Here is a 13,494-nt window from a genome sequence, read left to right as displayed (position 1 = left end):
TGGGCTGCAAAGAGCTGTTTTTCCCCAAGGTCCAGCCTGGACAGGTGAGAGTCAGCTCAGAGTCTGGGAGGGGTGTGCAGGGGAGGGGAGAGGCAAACTGACTTGAGAAGATGGAAAGTCTTCAGGGCTCAGTTCCCCAACCAGCTTGCACCGCCCTCACCCCATGAAACTAGTGCAAACCCTCCCCACTTCTCTGCCTATTTTCCTTCCCCCTCACCACGTCCTCCAGCCTTTTCCAGGCAGCAGCTAGTGAACTTCCAGTGTGGGATCATTTTCCAAGGAGAATTAATGAGGGTGATTGACAGCCGAGGGTGGAAGCCAGGCTGGAGGAGGTGCGCCATGCACCACCCCCTCCGTAAACCGCTGAGAGTGGGTCCACGACCCTCCTCTCGGCCAACCACTCCCGCCCCGCCCCCATAGCTGAGCAAGGTGAGGGGGAGGTTTGGGGGAGAGACAGCGGAGGGAGGGTGGGACTGAGTTACCTTTCACCTTTTCCTCTGCCTACCCTCCCCCAACACCAGGCCTGGGGACCCAAGAGCCCAACACAGGGGTACGCAGGGAAAGCCTGAGTTTGAGGTTTTTTGTAGTTGTGATTATTTTTCTCACATTGAAGGGAAGGGGTATGGGTATGTCTGTGCACCCACGCGGCCACTCCACTCTCCTCCTCAAGGCAATATTTCCCTCGTTCTCCCAGGCCCAAACCAGCAGAGGTAAGGCTGTCTCCTCCCAGGCTGAGCTGCCCTGATCAGGATTCAGAGACCAGACCTTTTGTTATGAAAGAAAAGCAGTCTGGACTTCCAAAGGGTCTGGTTTGGGTGGGGTCACTGGTCAAAAAGTTAAACCAATAACCCTACCCTTGTAGACCCTCCATCAATTCCAGGGGGTCCAGAGGGCAGGTGTGAGTGTGTGTGTGTGTGTGTGTGTGTGTGTTGGGGGGTTGGTTGTGTGTGTACGTGTGGTGGCCGTGTGCTGTGTTTGTTGTGTATGTGTGATGTGGCTGTGTGGTTGCCTATGGAGTGTATGCTGAGGCTATTGGGTGGCAGAAGTATACGTCTGTGCATCTGTGTGTTTGTGGTGTTTGTGGTGTGTGTGTCTGTGTGTGTGCGCGCGCGCTCTGTGTTGTATTGTGTGCGCTAGTGCACGCATTGTCTTCGATGTTGCCGCTAGAGGAACCTTCCAACTCCCACTACTGCCACCTCCGGCTTTCACCCTGCACCCGGGGATGAAGACGTCGGCGAAACGCCTGCTTTCCATGCCTAGGTCTGGGAAGGTCTGAAGATCCCAGCGGAGCTGCCTTCGTTCGGGGCCGGGCAAATTCGTTGCAGCCGGGTTGGCCTCAGGGCCTCTCGCCGGCTCGCTAAGTTTCCCCGGGGCGCCCTGGCAGGCCAGCCGGCGGTCTGTCAGTCCAGCTCCTGGTGCGGGCGCCTCGTTTTGGTCCACCGGGTCCGGGGCTGGGACACCGAGGGAAAACTTCAGAGCTCCGGGCCACCGAGCCTGGAAGTTACGCGTCCCCCAGCCCATGCGTCCCCAATCCCGGGGTATTTCCTGCTCCCTCATCCAGCGAAGTTCAGCGTCGCGTGGCTCCCCAGCGGCGCAGCCTGCCTCCAAGACACCCTCAAAACCGCCCCATTTTTTGTTAACCATTTTCTCTCTCTCTGTCTCTCTCTCTCTCTTCCTCCGTTCCCCCCCCCCCGCCGTGTCCCAAGAACTTTTCCTAGTTTTGTTTTTAACATGTTTAGTGTGTGCATAAAACATCCCGGCTAATCTCAAATAGAAGACCTTTCCTGAGCAGAGGCTGAAATTTGCAAGTAATGCAAAGAAGACTCCGGGAGAGCGTCGCCGATGGTGGAGCGGGAGACGGGCGTGGGGAGCCCCACTGCAATGCTGGGATCGAAGTGGTGCTGACCCCAAGGCCTCTCCCCTCCTCCTCCCCCGGGAGCTTCTCCAGGGTTATTTGGGAAATGAGGCGGGAACTCCAATCCCTGAGAAAGCGCTCAGGGGAGTGCTGAGGTGAGCGCAAATGGAAGCACACGGCCGGGCTGGCCGTGGGCTCAGTAACCAGTCGGCTGCCCGGCTTGCGCCAGCACTAAATGCTCGATCAGAAAGAGAAAAAGAGGCGCAATAATTCCAAATTTCAGGAAAAGTCAGATCGGAGAGGGGGGACGCAGGTCTCTTCAGACTGCCCATTCTCCGGGCCTCGCTGAATGCGGGGGCTCTATCCACAGCGCGCGGGGCCGAGCTCAGGCAGGCTGGGGCGAAGATCTGATTCTTTCCTTCCCGCCGCCAAACCGAATTATTCAGTTTCTTCAACCTGAGTTACTAAGAAAGAAAGGTCCTTCCAAATAAAACTGAAAATCACTGCGAATGACAATACTATACTACAAGTTCGTTTTGGGGCCGGTGGGTGGGATGGAGTTTAAGGGCACGGATAATCCCGAGGGCCGCGGAGTGAGGAGGACTATGGTCGCGGTGGAATCTCTGTTCCGCTGGCAGATCCGCGCAGGTGCGGCTCTGAGTGCTGGCTCGGGGTTACAGACCTCGGCGTCCGGCTGCAGGGGCAGACAGAGACCTCCTCTGCTAGGGCGTGCGGTAGGCATCGTATGGAGCCCAGAGACTGTGCCGAGAGCACTGCGCACTCACCAAGTGTTAGGGGTGCCCGTGATAGACCGCCAGGGAAGGGGCTGGTTCGGAGGGAATTCCCGCTACCGGGAAGGTCGGAACTCGGGGTGATCAAACAAGGAATGCATCTCACCTCCGTGGGTGCTTGTGCTGCGCAAGGAATTATTACCGGAGCGGTTGCGATGGCCTTTGCCCGGCGACCCAAGAAGAGTAAGCAAACTACCGTCCACCTAGCGGATCAGGTCCAATCCCTGCGCCTCGGCCCAATCCCTAGAGCCCCGCGGCGCCCTATCCCCTCCCCCCAACTCTGGACCCCGCCGTCTGTCCCCGCGGCATCACCAGGGTGCTGGAGTTTTCCGAGCAGGCCCCTTGCGCTAAGCGAGAGGATCTGTGAGGGAAAGTTGGGAGAGCCACTTCTGGCTTTTGTGAAGATCCCGGGGCCTGAGGTATTGGTAGTGACAGGAGAGAGTTCTCTTTTTTTCTTCCTTCTTTCCATCCCTCCTCCTCCCCCCACTTCTTCTTCTTGGTTTTCTTATGGTTTTGGATTTTAGTTTTTGCAATTTGTCATAAAGCAAATGACAAAGGCTTGGAGTTCTTAGTCCAGCTCAGTTCTTTTATCCCTTCTGGGTAAACCAATCTCAGAGAAGGCAAATGACTGATGCAAAATATCCCAACCAGCAACTTCATGGCTGAACTGGGCCAGAACCCAAGCCTCAAGGGTCTCAAGCCAGCCCTCCCTCTTTAAAAATTTTTTTGTAAAATATGGAATGCTTCATAAATTTGCATGTCACCCTGGTGCAAGGGCCATGCTAATCGTCTCTGTATTGGTTCAACTTTTTTTCCTAAGCAAGCATCCTCTCTCCCCTCTGATCCAATACGAGATTACCGTGCTTCCCAGCCCACATCCTCACCACGTCCACCTTTCCTGAGGTTGGTGAGATGAGACTCCTATTGGAGAGGATCCCTCCCTGGGGAGCCTGCTTCTGAGGAGACCCCAGGTTATCCCAAGCAGGTGCCCCAGCGCCACACCCTCTGGAATATGGGAGAAGGGAGCCTTGAAGAAACAGGTGATGATGGAAGGAGATGTTTCCTCATTTGTAAAATGGGGATAATAGTGCCTGGAGTTTGAGCGTGTGTGTGTGTGTGTGTGTGTGTGTGTGTGTGTGTGTGTGTGTGTGTGTGTATGGATGCACAGGACTTGGATGTTGTGAGTGCTTGATAAATTCCAAAGGGCTGCAGAGTATGTCCTGCTGCTGCATAGGGGTGAAGATCCTCTGAGTTCAGAGAAGCCCTGAGAGCTTAGAACTTAAGACAAGTATGCACTGGGGATCTCCTGGCTTTGGAGGATGCCCAAAGCCAACTGTGGCAGAACCCTGCCAGAAAACCCTTGCCTGCCCTTCTTTCCTGGGTCTGACAAGAAAGGATTCTGTGCACATGGTTCTAAGAGGGAATGTCTTTCCACTTATCCTGTCAACTCCAGCTCAAAAGCACTTCCTTTGGGAAACCCTCCCTCACAGACAACCCCACCCAAAAAACATTCTCTTCCTTTGATGCACACCTTTGATGCCATCCCTGGAAACTCTCCTCAGCACTGCTGTAAGGCTGCCTCCATCCCTGCAGAGGAAAATGGTGATGGTAGAATGAAAGGTTTAGAAGGATATATATCCTCACAGGTTCACAGCTCCAGCTCTAAGGAGATGGTGGCATGGCTAGAATTAAGGAAGAAAGGGAGAAAGGTAGTCCCACATAGAATAAGCATTTCTCTACTGAGCAAACCCTCCACACCCTGTTGGACGAGAGGGGAGTGGGTTCTCCAGCTGCCCGGAGGAGGAAGCTCCCCTGCAAAAGCCCCTTCTTCCCGGCTCCAAGTCTTCAAGATGAAGGGCTCCAAGCCAGGTGCTAGAGTCTCTCCTTGGAAAAACTCACCTCTATCTATTCCACTGGGGAGTCTAGTTTGAAATAGACTTGCTCTTCCTCCTTGCAGGACACCTGACTGAACTTCAACCACCCCTGCACACCCATTTGATTGATTTTGTCTAAGGAGGCTTGGGCTCCATTCCCCAGCCAGTGTTTTCTCCTATTCTTCCAGGCTGCTGCCTCCTCCTCCTCCTCCCTCCTCCTCCTCCTCCTCATCTTTCTCCTTCTTTTTTCGACATAGAGTCTCACTCAGTCAGTCAGGCTGGAGTGGAGTGGCATGATCTCAACTCATTGCTGCCTTGACCTCCAGGGCTCAAGTGATCCTCCTGCCTCAGCCTCCTGAGTAGCTGGGACTACAGGCATACACCACCATGACCAGCTAATTTTTGTACTTTTTGTAGAGATGAGTCTCCCTACGTTGCCCAGGCTGATCTCAAACTCCTGAGCTCAACCGATCTGCCTGCCTGGGCCAAATGCTGGGATTACTGGCCTGAGCCACCTTGCCTGATCTCTCTTTCTTATCACCATCCTCTTCCATCTCCCAATTCTACGAGGGCTACCTTCACTCTGAACGCTAACAATGAGAGCACGTGTGTGTGTACAAACATGAATATGCCTGCCCAGTTGCATAAAGTGGGAACAGGTGTTTGGGTATGCTGGGGAATTTGTGAAGACTGGCAGTTTAGGGATGGAATGGTCTCTCCCCTAACATAAGGCATCTTAGATGTGTGTGGGCAGGTATTTCTCATAGAGCAGGAACACAAGTATACATTTTATATGCTTGGATCTTCTGTATTTTCGAGTATGTACACCAGTGATTTGACTTGTATACTCATGAATCCATGTAAGAGACAAGTACTAGATAGTGTTTTTATTCAGGGATAGTGCTAATTCATCTTTAGGTATGCAGATGTATACACATCACAGCCTAAAGTGTTTGCAGATTTACAAATGAACCTCTCTTTTTATAGAGGAATGCTAGTGTGAACATCAGTGTAGGCACCTCCATGTTGGTATATGTGAATATACATGTTGTATTTGAATGGAGTCCCTGTGTAGTTGTGTACGCGTGTCAATAAATGCTTGTATACGTGGACACGTGTCCATCGAGGCCATGGATACTAATGTTTAGAAGCAAGTCCTGAACACAGCCTGGAAAATGCGCCAGGGAGACTGGCCTGCAGTATTTCCTGTGCCCGCCCAGGAGCCATCCAACTGGACTCATCTCCCACTCCCAGATTTCGTCCGGGTTCAAGCAACACTTCAGCCCCCTGCGGCGCCAGGAAAGGCGGGGCACCGCACAGGCTAAAGCCCAGAGGGCGGATCCCTTCTTCAGCTTCGGGGGCCTGCAAGGAGCTGCGGTGTCGCAACCAAACCAGGGCCCCTGCCGGAAGCGGAAGCCAGCACGCAGGGCGGTGGGGTGCAGCGGCGGCGGTCTCGGCGTGCCAGGCCCAGGGCGCCCCGCGGGGGCGTGCGCGCCACACGCGTGCGGGGCAGGCTGGGCGCCGGGCGGCACCCTCCCAGCCCCGGCGTCTATTTACCAACAAACTGCCGGCGCTCAGCAGCGGCGCATTCCGACGCGCTGACTAAGCGGCTGGCGCTGGCGGTCTGCACTTGACTCCCCTTCAGGTCCACCGCGGCTGGACCAGAATCGACGTGCAGACCCCCGAAATCGGGAGACTGCAAATGCAGATTCCCTGCGTCTCCGCAGCCCCAGGGCCTCTGCCCACCACCCAGCTCCCTGTCCCTTGGGCATCCAGGCTCGCCACCTCTCTAGCATTTCTGCCATTATAACCGAGGTTCCTGGACTGCACCAATCGCTCTGCAACCCCAGCACCTCTCGGAGGAGACCCCGAGATAGACCGGCCTGGAGCGTGCGCACCGCCCCCCTCCCATTTCCCACTTCTCTACAGCGGGCTGTCCCGGGGGGCGGGGCCCGGCTCCAAGTCTCCGTGAGGTCACCGCGGGCGGTAGCCAATCCGGGACGTCAAAGAGGGCGGGGCCCCCGTCGGGTCCCGGGAACCGAACCCGATGGAGAGGAGGGGGCCCCCATGGATTTAGGGGGGGAGGGGAAAGTCATGGGGGGGCACCCCCCCGGAACCCCTTTCCCAGGCGCGCGTTCTCCGCTGAAAGAGGCTCAGAGAGACACTTTCTCCGGGATCTTAAGTGTGGGGGCTGCTGGCTGGGGGGCCCGTCCGGCCCAACGCCGGAGGCTTGGAAAAGAGAGTTGGCAGCGGGAGCGGACTACGTGCCGGGCCATGGCCCTGCTGCCCGGGCCCTGGCCACAATGACCTCTTTGCCCTGCCCCCTCCCCGGCCGGGACGCCTCCAAAGCTGTCTTCCCAGACCTCGCCCCCGTCCCGTCGGTAGCGGCTGCCTACCCGTTTGGCCTGTCCCCTACAACCGCAGCCTCCCCCAATTTGTCCTACTCCAGGCCGTGTGGCCACCTCCTGTCTTACCCCTACACCGAGCCAGCGAACCCCGGAGACTCCTACCTGTCCTGCCAGCAACCCGCGGCGCTCTCTCAGCCCCTCTGCGGACCTGCAGAGCACCCTCAGGAACTCGAGGCAGGTAAGTTCGGCCGTGGCGGCTCTTCCCACCTCTGGGGTTCGGCTCCTGTGCGCCCCTAAACTTCTCCCTCGCCTGGTTGGACGCAGCTAGCGGGATTCAAACCTTCCTTGGATTCCCTGGGATGTGGGTGTGGGGGGAGGGCGAAGGGATGGGGCGGGAGACACGGGGGGAGGGGCGGGGGAGAGTTGATCTAGGTCTCCTTTCAAAACCGACCTGGTTTCGATTTGCAGTTGTGTAAAGACAGGCGAGAGGGCCCCCCCACCCCCCACCTGGAGCAGCGGGGCTGTGTGTACCTACTAGTAACGGAAAACTGAAGCAATCCAGATGTGGGGACCGGGGCCTAGCCCCTTCGTCAGAATCCCCCAGCCCCCGTCCTGTACTCCCTTCCTGCCCCATTGTCGCCCCTCTCTGCGTTAGTCTTGTCTCAGAAAGCAGTGATCAAGCCAAACACTGAAAAACAGATCAAGTCCTGGTAGGAAGGCTGTAGACATCCAGGCTTATTCTGGGCTCTGTCCTCTCCCTTCCCTGGCCTTACCCGCTCTCCTCAGACCAGGCCTGACCTTGACTGGAAGCTGGCCTGGCAGAATCTGGGAGTAGGACCCCTCTATCCATTGTTCTGAGAAGGTAGCCAAAGGCTGGTCAGAAAGTCGCTCATCTCTCCCTGACTACCTCAGCCTTCCAGCCAAAGGAGCAGGCCATCGCTGTCATCTCCACTCTTTGGCTTTGGGGTAGGTTAGGCCACAGTTCCCATTGCCTGGAGCAACTCTGAGCTCCTGAGAAAGTGCTCACTGGAAGGCCTCAGTGAAGCGGAGAACCTGGCCCGTCTTTGGGATCCTGGGCCTTGCAGCTGAGCTGACATAAAATGTGGGTATGGCATTGCCCACAATCCCATCTGCACTGGCTCCAGCTTAGCCTCCAGGTTCCTGGACTCTCTGCCTCCATCTAATTGCTCACCCCCTCCTCCTGCAATTGTCTTTGGCAGTCTCTTCCAAGGAGGCACATCCACTAGGTGACTTCACTGGAGTCAGCTCAGGACCAAGACATCTTCCTCCCTTCTCCTGTGGCTCTGACATGCTCACAAACCATCAGAGCCAGAAGTGACCCTAGGATTTAGAAGCTCAACTTCTTTGACATATAGATGGGTAAAGCATGCAGCCAGGAGCATCGATTTTAGGGAGCTTCCTCCAACCCCCCCAAAATTAACTGCCTTCTGTGACAGAACTGTGGCTGTCTCTCCTGGGCTGCGGGGTGTGGTTGGAGTGGGCGCAGTTGCAGGGAGGAGTAGTTCTAGTTTTTCAAATGAATCCCTTTGACTGTCCTTTAGTGTATGCTAATAGGAAATGTTGTGTGTGTTATGTGTTTGGGGACTGGGGTGGGAATATCATGACCTTGTCCTCAGGGGAATTGCTGGCAGTAGGGTTGGTGTTGTCAGTCTTGTCTGAGATCTAAGGACAACAGAGTGGAGAGTTCATTTTCTTTAAGGACTTTCCCCCATCCAGCGAAAAACCACACACACCCAGATTTCCTTAGAATACATTTCTAGCATTTCTCTACTGGAACTGGTGGGTTTGGGCGCTCTAGAGTGGAGGGCATGTGATCGAGAGCTTGGGGTCCTCCTTTTACTTCCACTCTATGTCCACTCCTGCCTTGGGAAAAGGTTTGGCTCCAGGTGAGCGGTGCCACCACCCCGTTGAGCCGTCGGGAGCAGCGGGCCTGGAGGGAGGCCTTGGGGCTCCATGATCGCGACCCGGGCAGATCCAGTCGTAACTTGCTGGAACTGGGGTAGGGAAAGGCAGCTGTCCGGGAAGGAACTTGGAGGCGGTCTGCTGGGAGAGTTGGGGCGCGGAGGGCTGTGCTAATTCAGCAACCGGGTCGGCCTCAGAGACTCTGCGTCCCCGCTCGAATTGCGCAGTCCACGCAGCCAGAGAGGCGCGGGTGGGCTCTGGGCTGCCAGCCCAGAGCTGCCAGCAGTGGGGTCGAGGCAGGGGAGGCAGGACAGGCGCGGGCGGGAGCGGAAACCCAACGGTTTTTCTGGGAATTGGTTGAGGCAGGGTCGAGGAGGGAGGATCTCAGAAGCCCGCAGCGCCCGAGGCCACGGGTGAGGGATGCGGGGGAGGTGACGGCAGCTGGTGACCGCGGCTGGCCGAGGGCGGGTACACTGACGTGTGGAGGGTGAGCCCGACTAGGGGAAGAAGGTGGGGGGACGCGGGCGGACAGAAGCCGCTCTCTCTCGGCTCAGGTCGGCTGTACAGACCCGCAGGGAATGCGGCGAACGCTGCCCTAAGCCCCCGGGCATTGCGGCTGCTCCATCCGCCCTACTCCTCCCATTGCCTGGGACCTCTGCAGCGTCCCCGTAGAGCCGCGCAGGTTAGGGTGGCTGGCTCGGAAGAACAGAAACCCCTCGGCCCAACCCTCCCCTGTCCCTCAGCATTCTAGGGCTGGGCTGTCCCGCGGCCGAGATTCCTGGAGAGCTAGGCGGGCCAGAGCTGACCAGATCCCCCGCGGCGGCACCGCAGCGCGATCCAGGAGTGGCCCCGCCGGGCTGCGCTGCGCGCTCTTGGAACCCGGGTCACCTTCCCTGCCGCCGGAACCGCTCTGTGCGCGCTGCCCAACGAAGGAAGGGGCTGCCCCACGCAGACCCGGCTTCTGGGGGTCCCTGGAAACCCAGGCGGCCACGGTGTGGCGGGGGAGACATGGTCACTTTTCCTGCAGGGTGCGCCTGAGCAGAGGGGCAGCCCGTTACAGTAGGCGAGGCCAGGGCAAACCCGGGGTCACTATCAGCGCTGCGAGACTGGTATTCAAGGTCCTCTCAGCCGGGCCTCTCACCCACCCCGCTGGCCGCAGCCGGAGGCTGCCACGCGGACACCGTATCAAGCCTCTGAGCATTGCTCTGAGCCTCCGCCTGCAATGTCCTTCCTCTGTCATCTCTAGGCCTCGGCTCAGCCCTGGACCTAGCCTTTCTGCCCCGCCCTACCCCAAGCTGGCGCCACCGCCCGGGGCTGCACTCCGACCTCCCACCGCAGGCGCCGCAGTACCCTGGCTGTGGCCCTCGGCGCTTTCTTCCTAGGGTCACAGGACCCATACGAGTGGGAGCTCCCTGGGAGCAGAACTGCGTCTTGTATCACCTAGCGCGGTGAACGTGGGGGTTGAAACGCTCCACGCGGAAGGTAGAGGGCAGGGGCCAAGGGGGCGATCCTGGTGGCTGCGCTTTTTGCTATTTGCTGCCGACGGCATGCAGACGAGATGCAAATAAGCTTATGAAACTGTCCGTCCTACCCTCTCGCTCCCTCCTCGCCCCCTACACCGTGTTGTGCTGCCCACCAGACTCGGAGAAGCCGCGGCTGTCCCCGGAACCCTCCGAGCGGCGCCCTCAGGCCCCGGCCAAAAAGCTCCGCAAGCCGAGGACCATCTACTCCAGCCTGCAGCTGCAGCACCTAAACCAGCGTTTCCAGCACACGCAGTACCTGGCGCTGCCCGAGAGGGCCCAGCTGGCAGCGCAGCTTGGCCTCACCCAGACCCAGGTGGGGCCAGTGTCGTCCTTTCCCAGCTCTCACCTTCCCTGGTTCTCTGGGAACTCATCCCCCAGCCCCAGCTGTGAATGACTGATGGATTGGTGCTGTGGCCCTGTTGTCACAGTTCTCCAGGGAATGTTCATAGCTGGCTCTTAGTAAGCCTTGGGGGGAATGTGTTGAAAGGTGTGCATGTATGTGCGGGTGGGGTGGAGTGGGTCAGGAAGAGGAGGGTAGGTCAGACAGGGAGACATGGATACTAGCTCAGAGGCAGGAACTCAGAAGGCTTCTGGGGCTGTGGGGGACTGGAGCAAATGTTCCCAGCCTAGGGAACTGCTGGTCTCCCAGGACTGCGCCTGCACCTGGATCCCTTTCCTTTCCTCGAAACTTTTCACACATATCTTCCTCCTGATCTTTCATTCTTTCCCCTTTTCTTCCCGAAGGTAAAGATCTGGTTTCAGAACAAACGCTCCAAGTATAAGAAGCTCCTGAAGCAGAATTCTGGGGGGCAGGAAGGGGACTTCCCTGGGAGGACCTTCTCTGTGTCTCCCTGCTCCCCACCCCTCCCCTCCCTCTGGGATCTACCCAAGGCAGGGACCCTGCCCACCAGTGGCTATGGCAACAGCTTTGGAGCCTGGTATCAGCATCACTCCTCAGATGTCCTGGCTTCGCCTCAGATGATGTGAATCTGGGGAAGGGCGGGTCAGGCCCACAGCCTTCCTGCAAAGCCCAGGACCCAGGCAGTCCACCTGCACCCCTTCTGGGCTGGGAGGAAACCAGCTCCAGATGGGTTTTCTCTGGAGGACAAGCAATTAGAGGCCTGTACCCCTAATCCTAACAGCTAAATCAAGGACCTCAGCCTTATATAATCATTGTCCCCACCACTACCATGGACTGGACACCTTCCCTCCAGCTGGACAAAGACTCTGGAGAGAGAGCCATTGGCTGGAGTTGAGACTGTCCCCAGAACCCTTGGTCTTGCCACTCCCCCACTCCTTCTTCCTTCTCTCCCTTTCTCCTCCCCCAGTTTTCTTGAAAAGGACTGAATCGCCACTACAGCCTGGGTGCAAAATCAGCAAGAAACATTGAGTATTTTTTTTTCTTTGTGTGCCTTTGGCCTTGCACAACCCATTTGTGAGCAAAAGCAGAAGTGGACCACCATCAGCTCCCACCCACCCACCCAGTGATTTTTCCTTGGAGGTCAGCCCGTTACCCCCATAACTGATTTACTTACTTACCATACTGGGAGGTAGAAGAGATGCAGAGAAATGTGGAATTTGTGGACCTATGGGTAATTTATGCTTTCCTCCTTAAAAAAAAAAAAAAAGCCCTCTTTCCCACCCCCTCCCCATCTCCCCTTTTTGAATAGATAATGGATCCAATAATCCATATAATTCAATAGGTATTTATTGAGAGGCTCCCTTCTATTCCCCATCCCTAATCCCTAACGAACCCACGGACACACACTTTTGGAAACCTGGTAAAGTAACACTTGGGGGGAAATGGGGACAAACTGGCTCTCTGGATTAGTGCGGGTATAGACACCCCCAAATAGGTGGGTAGGCCCATTGATTCAGCTCCTTGCAGCTGTCTCTGTTCAAAGGAACTGTGCAGATTTAGAACCAATTGGAGCTTGAGCTTCACACCACCAGCTTCCAGAGATTAAAGTTTGTACAAAACATTGCATTCTGGCTGTGAGATGTGTTTGTTTCCTGACTTCTTATGGGTAGGGGCTGGTCATGCATCTCTTCTGGCCCATCTGACTTTTCTACCATGGAATTACAGGTATCAGAGGCACTGGATTCTAGATTTGTCTTGGCCACTAACTAGCTCTGTGATTCTGGCTCTGGAATGTTCTAACAACGTCCACAGTTTCATATGCTCCCATGTGAACCCAGGAGATGCTCATGCAGGGTCTGAGTGCTCCTTCCCAGGAGATGCTCTCCTGGCCCAGTTCAGGAGGGAGCCAGGCACCTTACCAGCCCCCAGGCCCCACCTTTAGCCCAGGGAGAGGCCCTGTTCACCTTGAGAGAGGGCACACCCACGGATCCGGTCCAGTCCTACCTGGAGAAGTGTGCTGCTTGGGGGCAGGATGGCCTCAGCTCACCTTGGGGAAGGAGGAGGGGCAGGTCTGAGAAGGAAAACACCAAAAAGAACTGGAATTCTCTTCCATCCAACAAACATTTGGAGACCCTGTGCTCTGCTAGATCCTAGGGATACCATGGTGACTGAAGCAAACAAATGACCAGACGCTGGTGTGGTGAGTTCCAGGCAAAGGAAAACACAGATGGTGGCGTGGGTATTGTCAAGGGCCTCCAATCCAGCCTGGGCCAGAGGGGTCAGTGCTGGGCAAGAAGGGCGGGCGGCCTGGGGAGCAGCAGGACCTGACAGACTCCTGGCCACCACACCTCACTGGACTACATAGCACCACCCCTGCTCCCACCAGGATCAGCAGGATAAAGAACGCCTTGGGAGAGGAGCTGAGGACAAAGGTGGCAGAATAATTCAGCGAATCCAGCCCAGCATGGCCTGAGGGGCTGGGGGAGGGGCCTCCAAATCCAGGCAAAAAGCTTCCAAGTTGAGCTTCCCTCTGACTGCCTAGACCTGTTCCCAGACACTGCAAACTCGGTGCCTGTCCCAGTCTGAAAAGCCCACTCAGACATTTCCAGCCAACCGCTGCAGGCCAGAGAGAAGCCCAAATTGGAGTCATGTGTAGGGCAGAGGGGTATGAAATCCCCCAGCTCCTGATGCCTACAGTCAGTTCCTCCTCAGCCCCTGTTCCTCACCCTGTGCTGGGTCAGTGACCACCCCTATTCCACAAAACACTCCCAGAGAATTCTCTTGGGGATGGCACATGACACGGGTAGACCAAAGCCAAG

At 56.7% G+C, this 13,494-nt stretch overlaps 1 protein-coding gene and 1 non-coding gene across 2 annotated transcripts; one reads left to right on the top strand and one right to left on the bottom strand.

Moving 5' to 3' along the window:
• Positions 1–3,375: 3,375 nt before the first annotated feature.
• On the bottom strand, positions 3,376–3,477 carry LOC115934761 (U6 spliceosomal RNA). Its single transcript, XR_004070518.1, has one exon. It is a non-coding gene; the product is annotated as a U6 spliceosomal RNA (small nuclear RNA).
• A 3,022-nt stretch (positions 3,478–6,499) lies between these two features.
• DLX4 (distal-less homeobox 4) lies at positions 6,500–12,301 on the top strand. Its single transcript, XM_004041443.5, has 3 exons — positions 6,500–7,106; positions 10,431–10,627; positions 11,059–12,301. Exons 1-3 carry the CDS (start codon positions 6,824–6,826, stop codon positions 11,299–11,301), a joined length of 723 nt encoding a protein of 240 aa, XP_004041491.1. The 5' UTR covers positions 6,500–6,823; the 3' UTR covers positions 11,302–12,301.
• The last annotated feature ends 1,193 nt before the right edge of the window (positions 12,302–13,494 follow it).

The sequence above is a fragment of the Gorilla gorilla genome, chromosome 4, assembly GCF_029281585.2.
Source record: "Gorilla gorilla gorilla isolate KB3781 chromosome 4, NHGRI_mGorGor1-v2.1_pri, whole genome shotgun sequence".
Classification (NCBI taxonomy): Eukaryota; Metazoa; Chordata; class Mammalia; order Primates; family Hominidae; genus Gorilla; species Gorilla gorilla.
The sequence above is the reverse complement of the archived record's forward strand: the minus strand, read 5'-3'. Positions and strand labels throughout refer to the sequence as shown.

Excerpts from the sequence above, each read along its gene's own strand:
- DLX4 (XM_004041443.5), top strand. The coding sequence starts at position 6,824 with ATGACCTCTTTGCCCTGCCCCCTCCCCGGCCGGGACGCCTCCAAAGCT. Across the intron at positions 7,107-10,430 it reads CCCTCAGGAACTCGAGGCAG|ACTCGGAGAAGCCGCGGCTG; the intron begins GTAAGTTCGGCC and ends GCTGCCCACCAG. Across the intron at positions 10,628-11,058 it reads TTGGCCTCACCCAGACCCAG|GTAAAGATCTGGTTTCAGAA; the intron begins GTGGGGCCAGTG and ends TTCTTCCCGAAG.